Raw genomic sequence first — 17,688 nt, 5'->3', positions numbered from 1 at the left:
TCAGTGTATTGTCTGTTCTCTTAGTCATAAATTGAATAGGGTTTAGCAGCAGGAGTAGGCTATGATTCCTTTCAAACAACAAAAATTTATCACAAGCGCTGAACTCTAAACCTGTATGACCACTTAGACAAACATTCCTGAGATTAATTAATTTGCATACAGAAAATACATGATACAGAAAGAGCCTCATTGTTTGCTGCATTTTATTCCTTCACAGACTTTTACCTGTCCTGGGATTGCAGAACCTTCCTGAAGAAACCGGAAAGTTTGACACGAACCCTGTGAATGTGATCACATTTATTTAACGAGGCTGAAAGAACACAGGCAGTGGGCTTCACCTCTTGTTGTCCTGAAACAATTTTAAGAGGAAAACAGAAAGTTTTGAAAAAGTACATGGTGTAATAGCTTAAAGAAGAAGGATTGAAGCACTGCAGCTTTTGAGTTGCCAATTTTCCCTGGTTGGCTGCTTTCAGTTCACTCAAATTTCACTGAGGATAGTGGAGTTACTTGAAAATGAAGATGGAGAAGATGATGGACCTGAGCTTTTTGTCTGAGGAAGAACAGTTAGCTCTTCAGGAAGTCCTTCAAAGAGACACTGCTCTTCGAAAGCTTGAAGAAAACCGCATCAAGTAAGAAATTTCTTTTACCTTCTACATGACCACTGTTTCCCTCATTCAGTACTTGGCCTTTCCTTCTATTCCATTGTCCCTTGGGTAAGGCTTCAAACGGAGGTTCCATCAATCCTCTCAGGTCAACAGCAAGGGTCCCAAAGCACTCTTCCAAGGGGAGCGGAAGAGTTCTTTCAGTGAATATTCCCTGAACTAACAATACTTAACAAATTACCTGGTCATTATTTTGATGCTGTTTGTTGGACCTTTTTGTGTGCAAGTTGACTGCTGTGCTTTCTGTACATTACAGTACTGACTAATTTCCAAAGTACTTTGGGGTGCCCTGAGAAGATATTCTGGCCAGAATTTTCTGGTCATTTGCACTGGTGGGATTCTGTAGATGAGTTGCAATGAACGGCAATTTGACTGAGCGTCAAATTCTCCATCCTTACTTGCAGTGATGATGGGGCAAGAATGGCCCAAAATTCTGGTCTCTCGATCTGCAACTCTTTGGGGCGATTTTCCAGCCTGCGCGTTCATGTACAGATCATGCTGTGTCTGCATGGGGTTGGAGAATGGTGGGGGCAGAGCCTTGTAAGCTTAGCGCCGGCGAGAACTCCTTTGAGATTCCCTGGCCCCGATGCAATCCAGTTCACACCAGCGAGATCAGAAACTAGATTAGCATATTTAAATACTCAATACAAAATGCTTTGACCGTTTTGAGCTGAATCCTCTCTTCTCCTGAGGTTCTCTGACCCTCTGGCTCAGCAGGAAATCAGTGTGAATCATGAGTGGCCTCCACAAGCAGAGACCAGCCATGATGACCATACCGGGGGACTCGGAGGCCATTCAAGTCTGGTCATGGGTGCTCAGGAAAGGCTGGCCACTCTGCCCTGGCACCCTGGTACTGTCCTTGGCAGTACTAACCTAGCACTGCTCCTGGCACCGCCAACCTGGCCCTCCCCTGACATCCTGGCAGCACCAAAGGTACGGGAGCCTGAAGGTTTTGGAGCTTATAGGGGAACCTGATTCCAGCAATCTATGTTTTGGGAGGAAGAAACATACCATCAATGGGGGGGGAGGGGTCCTATTTTCTTAGGAGGAGGGAGCGGTTCTTCCATTTCACTTTGAGATCAGGTGGGCCTGGATTCTTTGAAGCATGTTTATGTCTCACCCCTCTCTGAATTGATGTAAAACTTGCTCCCTTCCAAAAAGTGACTAAGTATAAGAAAATTGAGATCCAATTCATGCTGGTACCAGTTTTCTCATCCAAAATGACAGGGCAAATTCTGCCCAGTGTTTTTTTTAGTGGATGGTCTTTAGTATATGTGTGCTGTTAGATAAATATTTTCATTTTGTTATACTTTGCTCTTTACCTCTGTGCCTGAATGTTTTTGCTTAATGCAGCAATGCTATCTGATAGACACAGGTAAGAATTCTCCAGCGATTAACACCCCATCACCGCTGAAAGTGAGGATAGAAAATTTGGCGTTCAGTCAAATACTGGAGACTCCTGCCCACTGTGTTTTGTTATAGTGCAGTATAATGCAGTAGCATTATGTCGCACTGATATCCTGTGCTCTTGTATTCATTGCATTAACTTGATCTGAAACATGAAATTAATTATTTCTGTTAACTGTATGTTATAGTGCAGTTCCTCAATCAAAATTTATTGTAATTGACTTTTTTATTTCAGTCCATTTGGATGTTCAGTCTATAAACTGAAGTGTGCTTAGGCTGATCAAGTATATTATTAATCCCATAAAGATCTGTAGAATTCTTGATTTATGCAATTTAGTGTAGATAAGAAATTTTACTTTTGTGAGGCAGTTTTGATACCCGTAACTCCAAATTGTCATTAACAATTATTAAGATCGAGTTAGTGCAATAAATATATTTCTTCTGATTTATTTGGTGAATTTTTTCACCCCCCCCCGCCTCTTTTCCCTATGAAAGCAGCACAGTGGTTAGCACTGCTGTCTCATAGACTAGGGACCTGGGTTTGATTCCGGCCTGGGTCACTGTTTATGTGGACTCTGCATGTTCTCCCTGTGACTGCATGGGTTTCCTCTGGGCGCTCCGATTTTCTCCCACAGCCTGAAAGAGGTGCTGGGTAGGAGCATTAGCCATGCTAAATTCTCACAGTGTACCCAAACGGGTGCTGGAGTATAGCAAAGAGGGGATTTTCACAATAACTTCATTGCAATGTTAATGTAGGCTTCCTTGTGACACTAATAAATAAATCCCACGTTCTTTACCCACTTCTCCACATGAAGAAAGGAAGCTTGTTTCTCGTTTTCATTCAGTGCTGCTCCTACAGCTGACTAATATGAGGCGTGGCAGGTCAGCCCAGTTTCACAGTAGTTTTGCTTTTGACTTCCCTATTCCCCCTGGCTTTCAGAGTTCAAAATTTAAAACTCTGTTTCAGAAAATGGCAGTAATTGTAACGTTGGAAGATGCTGTAAAATGGCAAGATTTGAGCTGTCATCCCTATTGTACAGGGTCTTTCTATCTGAGGTGTATATGGTGCATATAATTTTGTATTTTGCACCTGGCATCGCGTTTCAATATTAAATTTCCCCATGTATATTTAAAGCATTAACCAGAAATCGCCCTTTTTACTTTCTCACTGCTGCTTACTTCTGTGAAATTCTCATTCACAAATAATAAAAAAATTCAATGGCCTTAAATTAGAAAATCTCCACTAAAATGTTCACTCCTTTCCTCTGTTACTAACACAATATAAAAAATATTTCAGTATCACAACATATTTTTCTGCTTTTGTCATTTCATTTTTTGGGTGTGTGTAGTACGGATCCCTCTGTGCTGGGTGTTGGAGGGGGTATAGTGTAGACCGCTCTGCTGGTGGCGTGGGGTGTGGCCAGCTCTGCAGTTTGACCAGGGTCTGAGTCACATTAACAGCAGGGTGGTGCCTGCAAGGTGAAGATTGGGTGCCCTGAGGTTTCCCAGTTATAGGCCATGGGAAATGTTGCTGTGGCCACAAGGAGAGTGGTTCACTGGAGTGGGGGCAATGATATTTCCTCTGGTGGCTCCCTAAAGCAATAGAGATTAGGATTGTCATCTCAATGATTGAGACATTAATCTTTGTTCCTCCTACGACCATTGCCATTTTAAATTATATTATAAAAATCACCATAATCGGCTATTACAGATGAAACATTCAATAAAGGAACCCTGACGTTAAAAACAGCTATGTACATCAATAATTTATGTCTCCTGTATAGTTTAGACAAATTATTTTAATTAAGTAGATAAACACAGCATAAATTTGATTTGGTCTAGCACCAAAAGAGATTGCTGATGTTCTGGACACTGTTAATGAGGAGGCAGCTGTGCCTGGAGATTTTAATGACTCTATCCACAGATTACAACCAACAATTTTACTTGTCACTAATCTACTGGAAGGAGATAAGCATGCATTTCAATATAATTGAATTTTTAAAATTTGTTCATGGGATATGGGCATCACAAGTTAGACCAGTATTTAGTGCCCATCCCTAACTGCCCTTGGTGGTGGTGAGCTGCTGCCTTGATCCACTGCAGTTCTTGTCGTGTAAGCACTCCCATAGAGCTGCTAGGAGGGGAACTCTCAGATTTTGGTCCAGCGAAAGTGATGGAACGCTAGTATAGTTCCAAGTCAGGATGGTGTGTGGCTTGGAGGGGAGTTTGCAGGTGATTGGGTTGCCATGCATCCACCATCTTGCTCTTCCATTGTTGGGGGGTGGGTTTAGCACAGTTGGCTAGATGGCTGGTTCGTGATGCAGAGTGATGCTAACAGCACGGGTTTTGATTCCAGTAGTGTCTAAGGTTATTCACGAAGGCCCTGCCTTCTCAATCTTACCCCTCGCCTGAGGTGTGGTGATCCTCAGGTTAAATCATCACCTGTCAGGGGAACAATGATGCCTTTACTTTATTTCTTCCACTGTTCACCTGAGAGTAAATTAAAACAAAAATATCAAGTGAAAGCCAGCTCAGGTATTCAAAACTGTTAAATGGTTTGTCCCACAGCTTCACAGGCTGTCATCCAGGTACCGAAGCTGTGATTATATCCTTTATAAAGAATGCCTGCTTGTCGCTATGGACATTACATTTACTATTAATGAGAAGAATAAATAATCAAGCCATCTGTTAAACTGGGAGAATTCTTCAGTCAGGATCTGCAAGTGTAGTTGACACATTCAGAATACTTATTCTGTGAGAGTCTTCAGCCCGCCTTTCCAACATGACAAAAATAGATATGGATGAGGAAGACCACCCATACCAGTTATAACTCCTGCTGTGACAGAAATGCTATGTTGGCTCTTTTTCTTTCCTTTCCTAAACAAGGGAAAAGTTTGACAACACTTTTTTCTGGATGTGATTACTATAATAGAGTCACTGTGGTCAATTTTAATCCGATTAGACTCTGGAATGTCCCTCTCAGTGACTGCACCCCTGCCCACTCAGGACCTACTTTGTCGCCAGCCTGCTACCTTTTAGGGCTGTTCAATATTGTCCACCCTGTTTGCACTGGCAGCTCGTCCGTTCCATTTCAATTAGCCTGCTGAATGCTGCTCAAACAGGATAGCCCACAAACTCCCTGGCGCCACCACTTAAACATTGCAATTACAATCTGTCCCACCAACTGAATTAGAAGCTGTTTGTGGGGGTATTAAAAATTGTCTTGTGCATCATCAGCTGGAGAGTTGGCTACTTTTTTGATTTGATTTATTATTGTCACATGTATTGGGGTACAGTGAAAAGCGTTGTTTCTTGCGTGCTCTACAAAGCAATACTGTTCATAGAGTACATAGGGGAGAAGGAAAGAAAACAGTGCAGAATGTAGTGTTACAGTCATAGCTAGGGTGTACAGAAGGATCAGCTTAATATAAGGTAGGTCCATTCAAAAGTCTGATGGTAACAGGGAAGCTGTTCTTGAGTCGGTTGGTATGTGTTTTCAGACATTTGTATCTTTTTCCTGACTGAAGAAAGTGGAGGAGAGTGTGTCTGGGGTGCGTGAGGCGTGTGATTATGCTGGTTGCTTTTTTGAGGGAAGGGAGTGTAAGCAGAGTCACTGGATGGGAGAACATAATAAATATGAGTAGAGACTGATAGCTTTTAAAAAGATGTTTGAATTCCAGTGAGCAACCAGATTGCACAACAAGATTTCAAATTTTAATCACGAAAGGTTGGTTTGCAGGTGCACCGGACAGTTAAGAAGGCAAATGGAACTTTGTCCTTCATTGCTAGAGGGATGGAGTTTAAAAACAGCGAGGTTATGTTGCAGCTGTATAAGGTACTGGTGAGGCCATATCTGGAGTACTGTGTATAGTTTTGGCCCCCTTACTTGAGAATGGATATACTGGCACTGGAAGGGGTGCAGAGGAGATACACTCAGTTGATTCTGGAGTTGAGAGGGTTGGCTTATGAGGAGAGACTGAGTAGACTGGGATTATACTAATTGGAATTCAGAAGAATGAGGGGAGGTCTTATAGATAGATATAAGGTTATGAAGGGAATTGATAAGATGGAAGCAGAGAAGTTGTTTCCACTGGCAGATGAAACCAGAACCAGGGGGCATAACCTCAAAATAAGCAGGAGCAGATTTAGGATTGAGTTGAGGAGGAACTTCTTTGTACACAGAGTTGTGAATCTGACAAATTCCCTGCCCAGTGAAGCAGTTGATGCTACCTCATTGAATGTTTTTAAGGCAAGGTTTGATAAATTTTTGAACAATGAAGGAACATAGTGAGTGGGTGGGTAAGTGGAGCTGAGTCCATGAAAAGATCAACCATGAACTCAGCAGGTCTGCCAGCACCTGTTAGCAGAGAAATAGAGTTAATGTTTTGGGTCCTCTGACTCTTCGTCAAAACTGAATGGAGGGCGAATGTGTTAGAGCTGACCTCAAGAACAGAAGACTGATGACCTGATGCAAGGGTGACAAGGTGCTCATTGATGCAATACATGTGTGGGGTACTTTCATTTAAAAAGGGTTAAAGATGTCAGAGAGTGGTCACAAACTAAAATTGCTGAACTTAATATTGAATCCCAAGGGCTGCAATGTGCCCAACCTGAGGATGAGTTGCTGCTCCAGGATTCATTGGAGCATTGTAGCAGGCCAAGGCTGGACATGTGGCTGTGAGAGCAAGATGCTGAGTTAAAATGGCATCCAACAGGAAGGTTGGCATCATACTTGCAGACTGAGTAAAGATGTTTTGCAAAGTGGTCCCCCAGTTTGTGTTTCGTCTCCTCAGTGGAGAGAAAACTGCATTGGGAGCAGTGAGAACAGAAGACCAAATTGAGCCACCCCCATCACCGAGGGCACACAATGGTTAACATTGTTGTCTCACAGCGCCAGGAACCCAGGACTGAATCCTGGCTTGGGTCACTGCCTGTGTGGAGTTTGCACATTCTGCGTGGATACATCTGCGTGGGTTTCTTCCGGGTGCTCCGTTTTCCTAACACAATCTAAAAGGCATGCTGGTTAGGTGCATTGATCTGAATGGGTGCTGGAGTGTGGCGACTAGGGGATTTTCACAATAACTTCATGGCAGTGTTAATGTAAGCCTTACTTGTGACTAAATAAATTAATTTTAACTTTAATCAATTCATCCTCTAAGCAAGGATTAGCATAAAATTGCATGGACGGGATCTCCCATCAAATCCCCCCTGCCCAACCTGGAGGTGACTTTATGTTGGGGCAGAAAGGGACTCAGACTAGAATCACATCCATGTCTTAATTAATCCTCCCCAGTGAGTTTAGTGGCTGGTGGGTGGGCACAGAGAATCTGGCTAAAGTTAAAAGGCAGAAACCTATTGGCATAAAATCAGATTGCTATTGTCTCAAACATGAGCTAATAGTGGGTTGCTCTTCCTACTGGCAAGTGGTACAAATGTCATTTGCATTTCATGAATGGTCTTTAAATCAGCCTTTTCAATCTTACATTGTGCCAGCAGGAAAATTACATCAGTGTTAAACCAGATTGCTAGGAGGCGCATGCACAAGATAGTCCTCTGTTTGCCAGAGACTTTGAGCTGAATGCAACAAAGCCTTTCAGCCATAGTGCTATACTGCTCCCCATGCGCTGTATATTACTCTGCTGGTATAGCCCTGCCTCCAACCATGAACTCTCTTGTGTCACCAAGAGCTCAATTCATAAAGCCTACCTCTTTGACCAAGCTTTTGGCCATCTGATCTGTTATCTCCTTATGTGGCTCACCAATATACTTGGTTTTGCAATGCTCAGGTGAGCTGCCTTGGGATGTTTCATTCGGTGAAATGTACTGTATCTACATAAGTTGTTGTTAGCAATTATTGTTAAACAGAATAACTAGGCTCTGTCAATAAAGGGAATGACCACAAATTCTGATGTTGAAAGAAATAATGCTTGAAATGCCACACCAGTTGATCAGCCGATGAATGAGAAAGTTAACGTTTCGATTGTAATCCTTGGTCAGAACTGATGGAAAAATAAGATAGTGTAAGGAAGAAGAAAATAACTGCTCATATCATGTAGATTTCAGGGGATGTATTAGATCAGCTTCACAAAAAAAATCGATTTATGCAGGGTTGAATCGTTTTTCGTGAGTGTCCCAATGTACTGCCATCTGAAAGGATCTCCAAAACATGAAACCCTCATCATCATCCTTGTAAACTTGAACTGTCCTTTTGCACCACACCTGATGGCATCATGATGAGTAATTCATAGTACAAAATGACTTCTGGAGAATCTGGCCACCAGGTGCTATGCAGCTGTTTGGAGAGTTGCCTGCACATCATTTACAGAGATGAATGCAGAAGAATCCCACCTATTCATCTGTCACCGTGGTAATCATTTTATAACGAATATATGTTGCTTCACCAGTGGAAATAAATTTGCATTCGAAGAAACCCAGGAAGATGACCATCGTCCATATCTTATGAAAAGATAATCACAACCAAAGCTCTGATCTCTACCCATCCAATTCTCATTAACACAAAAGACATTCCCAGTTGGAAAGAGTACAGAAGAATTGGACTTGGTCACAGCATGTAAAAATGCTGCAACTAGAAAAATGATCAGAGGCCCAGGATACTGGGAAAACTCGAGAAACGAGTGACTGTTTTTCATTAAGAATTAAGATGAAAGAGAATCAAATTTATCAAGCAGAATAATATTCCATTTTTAAAATTTTGTCAGGTTCAATTTTACTTGTGTGCAGGATGGCACTGGGGTTAAGCCATGTTTAATTTGGAAAAAAACTGACAGTATTAATGGAACCAGAACGAAGAAGAATAATGGAGCGTATAATGTGTGCAATTAGAAATGTTACCCATGAGGGGCTTACTGGCGTAAATAGGTGGGGTTTAGAGAATAGGGATTGGGTGGAATTGATGGGCCGAATGGCCTCCTTCTGTAAGGGTTCTATGATAATACTACACCAACATTTGTTTATATACAAGGTAAGACAAATAAACTTGAATAAACTTAACATTTGAGCAAAATTTATTTTCAAAGAATTTTCAATTAGACCAGTTGGGCAGGAAATTGGACTCAGTTGTGTTCATTATTTGTGCACTGTCAGTTATGATCAAAGATCAAAATTGCATCCTCTGTGCACCAATAATTGTGGTATGAATTTCATTGGATGTGACTTGCTGAAGGCTTAGAATGTGCACGGCTAACATCCACTGGAAGTGTGCAGGATTTCCTGTCCCCTGTCTGAGTGGGATCCACCTTGGGGGATTCAGGGGCACGGCCCTAAGTCTATTGACTTTCAGCAGGGATGGGTGGAGCTGGATAATCTTGCCTAAAGTCAGCCAGTGTGCATTGCCAATCTGATGTCAGCATTGCCATCTTAGAGCTTAAGCTCCAGCTGACTGCAATCTTGCACGACTGAACCTGTTAAGCAGCATGAAGGATCCACCCATCAGAACTATTCAAAACCATCATCTGCTAATGATTGATTTCTTCTTGCTTTTGGAATGATTCTACAATTTTTTGGTGTTTTCCAAGTTGTTTCAAATTGCAAAAATCTACAAGGAGTAATGTGACTGTAATAACTCCATGGAGTTGAAGGTCCCATCACTAAGGTTTCTTTATTTACGAAAGAATACTATACAATGGAACTCTCACTTTCAGTTGCTTCCTGCTTTAGCAGGCAGAGAGATTGACATAGCTGCTTCAAGTAGGGAACATGAGGCTCCCTAATTGGACTGAGAATTAGGATTCATCAGGAAGTTCATACCCTAGCAGGCCAACCTCATTAGCCTGACTGGAGTCATCACACTCCTTCCCCTCCTCCTCCCCCTAAGTTTGAGGAATCCTCTCAGTTTGCTCTCCTTGGGTTCTTTTTCCTCTGCTTGAGCCCTGGGTCTGGATCCTCCAACTCGGCCTCTGATGTTGGTGGGGTGTAATAGTCGGGCACCCATCTCTTCTGCAATGAACACCAGAGGGCTGGTTCCTCTTCCACTTCAGGTGGTATGGGAACCGCTGCAGCTTCGTCCTCTGTGTCCATCTCAGACTGTGAGGTCCCCAGTTGTGGTGCTGGAACAATGGTGCTGGCTTTTCGAGGGGGACTCTGCTCATCCCTAGGACTGCAGGGCAGACTCAGCTCAAGAACGGGTGGAGAGTTTGAGGCACGGATGTGGTCCAGGTGTTTCCTCAGAACTGCCTCGCCCATGCATAGTCGATAGGATCCTGGTCCCATCTTGGATTCGATTGTTCCTGTTGTCCATGTGGGTCCAGTCACGTAATTTCTTACCCAGACTTTCTCACCAGCATCAAAGTGCCTCTCTTGGATGAGTGTTGTCATGGCCCCTGCATTGGGCTTCTTGGTGTCTTTCTAATATCCCCCCCAGGTTTGGAAATAACAGCCTCAGTCTGGTGCAGGGTCGTCTGCCCATCAGTAATTCTGCTGGAGTGATTTCATGGTGGTGTGTGGAGTGGTCCTATAGCTGAATAAGTAGCGTGAGAAATATAATGTTATATGTAGGTCCTATAGTTGATTAAGTAGCGTCTCTAATGATGCCACGGCTGTTTTTTCAACCCAGCCTTCAAGGTCTGGTCTGCTCTCTGCACTAGCCCATTTGATGCTGGGTAATATGATGCCATCTTGATGCGCTGAATCCCATTCGCTTTCATGAATTTTGTGAACTCTAGGCTGATGAAAACTGATCCATTGCTGGAAACTAACACCTCTGGGATCCCATGCGTTGTAAACAAGGTGCACAGTTTCTCAATGGTTGCTGTTATGTTTGCCGAGTTCAATTTGTAAACATTCAACCATTTGGAATGGGCATCTATTATTACCAAAAACATGGACCCCAAAAACAGACCTGCAAAATCGACATGGAGTCATGACCATGGTCTACCTGACCATTCCCACGGGTGCAGCGGGGCTACCAGTGGTGGCTTCTGCCCCTGTTGGCAGTTCTGGCACTGTCCCATAAATTCCGCTATGTTCACATCCAGACCTGGCCACCAGACATAGCTGTTAGCCAGCATCTTCATTTTTGACACTCCGGAGTGCCCATCGTGTAGATTGGCCTGATGCCCTCATCTTGGGACCATGACCAGTGCTTGCCATAGCAGTATCCCATCTTCCAGTTTTCTGCTCTCTTCTGCTCCAGTATGGGTGGAACTGTGGTTGGATTGGTCTTTCCAACTTCCCTGTTAGCACCAGATGTTTTACCTTTGCTAATACAAGGTCTTTCTGCGTCCACTAGCATATATCGTGCGCATCCACCGGGAGGGTGTCCAAGAAATTTCATGTAATCACAGTCTCCTTTACTCTGGGTACCAATGGTGGAGTGACTGGTAATGGTAACCTGCTTAGGGCATTGGCATTGCCACTTAAGTCCCTGGCCAGTGCTCCAAATGATATTGGTATGCTGCAAGCAATAATGCCCAGCGCTGGATCTGGGTTGAAGCCCTATTGGCAGCACTGTTTTGTCCTCAAGTAGGTGAGCAAGAGTTTGTGATCTGTGACGATCATGAATTTCCAACTGTTTAGGTACTGGTGGAATTTTTTAACTGCAAAGATTACAGCCAGACCTTTTTCAATTTGGGTATATCTTCATTCTGCTATTGGAGGCATATGCCATTGGCTGTTCCTATCAGTTTTGCCATCTATGTGCCAGGACTGCGCCAACCCCATATGGGGATGGATCACAAGTGAGCACCAATTCCCTCTTGAGGTCATAATGTGTCTATACATTTTCGAATGAGGGTTGACCATTCCCAGCCTTGCCCCTTTTTTTAGCAACTAGTGGAGGGGATCCAGAATTGAGGCCCTAATCTATATGAATTTTCTGTAGTATGTCACCAGTCCTAAAAATGACCATAACTCCTGGATGGTGGTGGGGCCCTGGGCACCTTTTATTGCTCACACCCGATCCTGCAGAGGATGTAGGCCTGACTTATTTAGTTTGTACCCAAAGTGACACGTTTTTCTCTTTTCAAACACACCCCCATTGTGCAAATCTCCTAAGGACTTCCTCCAGGTTCTGAACATGTTTTACCCTTGTTTTTCCCATAATGAGAACATTGTCCAGGTAAATGGCACCCTGTGGTAACCCCTGTAGGATGGTCTCCACGGTCCTCTGGAATATAGCACAAGCTGATGATACCCCAGAAGATAATCTTTTATACTGGATGAGGCCTTTCAGCGTATTTATTATAGCAAATCTTTGTGAATCTTCATCCAGCCATAGCTGCAGGTAAGTGTGGCTCATGTCCAGTTTTGTGAAGAGGAGTCCTCCTGTCAGCTTTGCGTAAAGATCCTCAATCCTGGGAACTGGGTATTTATCCATCTGAGTGTAACAATTTATTGTCTGTTTGAAATAGCTACAAAGATACACCAAGACATATGGCTTTAAGAAAGGTAATAGGTGCCACCCTTTCTGAAAACTGGACCGATTTTATTATTCCTTTGTGCTGTAATCTTTTAATTTCCATGTTGACCTTTTCCCTTAATGAAAATGATACTAACCAGGCTTGGCAAAACTTTGGGACTGCCTCCAGGTCAATGTGCAATCTCGCTTTAACTCCTTTGATTGTTCCAAGGCCTTCCCGAAAACCCTCCAGATATTTGTTGAGGGCTTCACTCAAGCCACCACTTTCCAGCTGAAAAATATTTTCCCAATCTAGCTGGGTCTCTCTCAGCCAATGTTGCCCTTAGAGGCTCAGCCCTGAACCTTCCATCACCGTCAATCTAGCCTAACCAGTTGTTTCTGTGATTCCCCTGTATAAGTCCTCAGCCTCGCTGAAGTCTTGGTCAGGGCTGAGGGTTGGAGTCCAGTACGTATCTTATTAAACGCTGTTTCCCTGATGACCAATATGGCCGTACTTCCATTAAAATTGGACGTCTATTCAGTCTCACTTAGTTTGATGGGTTCTGATTTTATCTTCGCTATGCAAAGTAGCTGCTTCTCATTGGAACTAGGTGGAGCTTTCAGGTTGTGCATTCTCTTGTTCCTCAGCCTGTGTTCTTTTTGGAAATGTTGGTTTTGGAAACTTGCTTTGCTTCTGTGTCTCCTGACACTGGCAACTGTTGCAGTGTCATGTCGGATGGGACTCTGCAGGGACTGCTGTCACTCTAGAGCTGATCCAGCCTTGTCTAGGGGTGGTTCTGTAGGCAGATCTGTGCTCCCTCGTATCCAAGTCCTTCCAAAGGGCTGCTATGTAGTGGCCTGCCCCATAGTGGTTGTCTCCTAACTCAGTTGGACAGGTGTTGGCTTCCACCTCCAATGGGATACCCTCTAGCTCATGCTAAAGACAAAACCAGCTGTAATGCCTGTTTACAGTCCAGCTGGACCTCTGTCAACAGGCATTTCTGTATGGCCATATTGTTGATTCCACATACCAATCAGTCTCTGAGCATCTCATTTAACGGCAACCTGAATTTACAAGCCTCTGCCAAATATCTTATTCTTGACAGGAAACTGGTGATTGACTCCTCCGCCTCTTGGAACGTGGAATAAAGCTGGGACCTTTGCAGGATCAGAGATGGCTTAGAGTCGTAATATTCTTTTAGTAAGTCCAACAACTCCTGGAAGGATTTTGTGTCCAATGCATCCAGAAAGTTAAGCTGTGCATTACAGCAAAAACTGCTGGTCCACAAGCAGCCAGCAGGATAACCCTTTGCTTTTCATCTGAATCGTTGGCCCTGAAAAAGTACTTCATCCTTTCCACGTATTGGGCCCAGTCCTCCGCTATGGGATCAAGAGAGTCAAACTTCCTGAACAGTGGCATGTTTGTCCAACAATGGCTTGCCCTCGATTATGTGTGATGGTTAAACAAGTTCTTTTGGGTCACTCCTTTTTTCCTTATTGCCACTGTCATAACTCCATGGAGACAAAGGTCTGATCATCTAGGATTTTTATTTACAAGACAAACTATATAACAGAGCTCTCACTCTTGATTGCTTCCTGCTTCAGCAGGCAGAGACAAACCTGCTTTAAATAGGGAACATGAGGCTCCCTGATTGGACCATCAATTAGGACTCATCAGGGACATATTTTGGTGCCCAACCAAATAAAACTATATCAAATTAACTTGAGGACAACTCAAAAGGGGCAGCTCCCAAAAGAGGGGAACCGCCTGAAACAAAAGACAAAGCGGAAAGGAAACTTAAAACATCAAATTTAAAATGTGATTAAAGGGGTCAAAAATGCACCCAAGTCCCTGCAGTGCCCAGTGGGCATGGAAGGCATTGACAGCGCTCTCGGACACGACATGGTCCCTCTCCAGGGACATCCAACCCTGTTTGTAGAGAGGCAGACAGTCAGGTTGGATGATCCCTTCGATCGCCCGCTGCCTGGACTGTAGATGGCATGCCTTGCCAGGTCCAGGAGCAGGTTCACGAGGAGGTCCTCCTTCCACCACCCCCCTTCCCCCACACACCTGGTGCACGTAGATCAGGAGCGTGGGGCTGAAGTGCAAACAAAACATCAACAAAAGGTTTTTGAGGAAACTGAAAAGGGAGTCCAGCCTACAACATGAAACATAGGACTCATCAGGGAGTTCATACTCTAGCAGGCCAATCTCATTAGCCTGACTGAATTCATCACAGTGACAGGTGCTGTAGGACTTTCTTATGACTTCAAAGCTTCTGTACAAATTCGTTGAAAAGCATCAGCCTTCCACCAGTCATGCTGCAGCCATTGGTGCAGCACTATATAGGAGGAAGGGCAAAGACACACAGAATCCCGACATGAGGGGAATACACAAGGATAATTAGTTTATGTTTGGATGCAACATGACATTCATTCATTAATAGAATCGATTTGCTTATTTCAAGTGATTTTATTTTTAGCTGGAAGGATGCAGTGCTGGACAGTGATGTTGGGAAGGTAAGGAGCAGAACTATTGGTGAAAGATGTCTTGAGGATTACTGGTATTCCAGTTCGATTAGTTCTGTGCATGTGACCAGGGCACAAGGTTGCCTTCTTTTTCTGATTCTTCTGCTTGGTACTCTTCCTTTTGTTCCTCCTCCCTCCTCTTCTAGCAGGTTACATTACTCTGCATGGTCTGACCCCATTCTCCCCCTCGTGTCTTTGTCCAAGGGGAAAATCTACTCCTGCTCACATGCCTGGAAGCAAGGTGTTTGTACAAGGGGGAGGAAACCTCACCGTGAAAGAGAGTTCTGAGATTAAAGATTTCCAGGCTGGAAAGAACAAAAGTAAACCCCTGGGAGCTAAGACTGAACTGATTCTGGGAGAATTCTATGGGGGGAAACTTGGCAATGAATGGCAGAATGTTGTCTCCAGTGAGAAAACTGGCATGTTTCTCTCCAGATCTTATTGGACTCTGCCCAAGATATCAAGGGCATATGTTTTACTATGTCAAGTGGTGGTGGAAGTGTTGCGGGCAGGGGGGGAAGGTACACTCAACACACCAGCAAAACCCAGCTGCACTGAGATTAGGGTGCCATCTTCAAAGCTCCAACTCACCATGGAGATCTCAGGATCTGTCATTCCTCCCCCCTCCCCCCCCCCAACCAGTCTCTCACACCCCCTCCCCCCACTGATCATTGATCTCTTCTCTGTCTTCCTCCTGATCTTCATCTCCTTCCCCCATCCCCATAGTCAAATCTAGCACCCACCAGACTGCCATCGCCAACACCTCCTGCTCCTCTGTCTTCTCCCAGACTGCTACCAAACCTGAATGAAACACCTTCACAAACTCCCCCCTCACCACCACCACTCCCTCATAACCCTCCCATTGGTGTTTACCCCTTGCCACAGGTTGGCACTGCCAGTTATCTATGTGCATGTGTTTCACACCACTCCGCTAATGAGGGGCCTGGAAGATTGGAACTCAAACTCGCTGGCGTGAATTGCACTTTCCAGATTTTAAGCCCGTGCTGCCCTTCCCGCAAAGAGAATGCGAGTTCAAAGTTGCTCCCAATGTCTACACAAAGGGTTGTAACACATAGATCTGAGTTTTTGGCTGTGCTGAAAGAGAAAAGGGGGTCTTCTGTCTTGTGGTTTAAAGTAAAAATGTCTACAATACGTTTAGTCTTTTTTTATTGTAAAAGTCTTAAAACATGAAATCTTGTCATTTGAAAGTCAAATTTATTTCTGAAGATTATCAAGTTATATGAAGAATATATCAATAATGCCATGATCTTCTGTTGATTCAACCCCACTAGAGGTTCAGCCATTGCCATTTCAGAAAGGAGCCACACTTTCTCCACCATGGAGTTTAGGATATGTGGGCATGCTTTTCCCCCCTAGAGAGTTCCTACTGCCTCCAGTTGTTTGCCAACTTGCCCTGCAAGAGAGAGATGAATGTTTCATTTTGTGTCATACAATCTCTGTGTCTATCATGGGTGAATTGCTGACAGTGTTTCAGACTGTGGATGTGAGTCTTGCAGCAATGCCAGTTGTTTGAAGCTGTGATTCTTAGATATGTGTGAGATTGATTGATAGAGATTGATGGTTGGTTGTTAAAGGGGATGTGATGATTTCAGCAGTACTGCAGGTGGTAGGATATGGAATTTGAAGATACGTCACTGACATTGACCACTCAAGCAATGTCATTAAACTTCTCTGGACTCTGCAATCAAGTCCTAGCATTGACCTCCATGGCTACCTGTTCCCATTACCTTTACAACATATGCCGAGAGGGCTTCCTAGCAGTTATGGCTGGAGGACATCTCCCCTACTTTTAACACCCCCACCCCCATCCCCACCCCCAGTACTCTATCCCAAAATCTGACAGCCTGCTACCTCCCATGTCATTCTTCAGCTACACCCAGGTTAGGCTGACACCTGCCCCAGCCCCAGTGAACCATTTGTTTAGCTTTAAGTGCTGCTTGGAAATGACAAGTTTCAGCCCCCTGCTGCTGGGTGCAGCCAATGAACATCTTAGTTTGTGCTGGCTGTACCCAGCAATCATTCTAATGAGTAGGCAGCACAACATTGGCACATTGTTTGCAACTTAATCAATCAGTGCAGGTTAATTGTCCATTGCTTTCTGTAGCACTTCAATTTAATCTCTCTTCCCGATGTGACTGCCCTAATGAATCCCCATCTGCTAGGGTTATAGAAGTTAGTTCTGGTGAAAGATTATTGACCTGTGGCTGGAATCTTGTTGAGATGTTGTGAGTCTTGTCTGCTGGCTGGAGAGCTTGTGAGATACCCGTGCTGTCTGTTTTCTGAGAGGCCTGTTGAATCACATGACTATCAGTTAGCAGTGAAGCCAGCGACAGGCCTTCAGGTCTCCAGGGGAGCAGTTGCCTAGCCAGGACTGCTGGCCAATGGGACTAGCAGCTCTTGCGCTCAGCAGAGCCACAGCGGAGGCTGTCCCTGCTGTTGCAAGAGCATCACCCAGAGTTCCAGATCGTGGAATGACCCAGGCCAAAGGCAAGTGATGCATCGGAGAGACTGAGGGAGAGAATCATGCTGTGGAGGTTGCAGGAAGTAGGAGGAACTTGCTATGGATGTTGGAAGCAAGAAACGGAGGGGGGGAGTGGCTCTCAGTACAGACCCACTCCCTTGCTCTCAGGTGTCCAAACATGCCAATCTGCCACTGAGTGCTTTTAATTGACGGACTCCGCCCCCACCCTCCACAAACACACAACTGGTGGTGAT

The 17,688-nt window shown here is 44.2% G+C and overlaps 1 protein-coding gene across 1 annotated transcript in view; it reads left to right on the top strand.

Moving 5' to 3' along the window:
• The first annotated feature begins 217 nt into the window (after positions 1-217).
• Positions 218-17,688, top strand: part of LOC145345026 (synaptotagmin-like protein 2) — a 189,713-nt gene continuing 172,242 nt past the window's right edge. Inside the window, exon 1 of the mRNA XM_080192540.1 lies at positions 218-629. Coding sequence (XP_080048666.1) covers positions 514-629 — 116 coding nt within the window. The 5' untranslated portion in view covers positions 218-513. The remainder of the gene's footprint in view (positions 630-17,688) is intronic.

The sequence above is a fragment of the Carcharhinus amblyrhynchos genome, chromosome 7, assembly GCF_965287045.1.
Source record: "Carcharhinus amblyrhynchos chromosome 7, sCarAmb.v2.hapA, whole genome shotgun sequence".
NCBI lineage: Eukaryota > Metazoa > Chordata > Chondrichthyes > Carcharhiniformes > Carcharhinidae > Carcharhinus > Carcharhinus amblyrhynchos.
The sequence above is the reverse complement of the archived record's forward strand: the minus strand, read 5'-3'. Positions and strand labels throughout refer to the sequence as shown.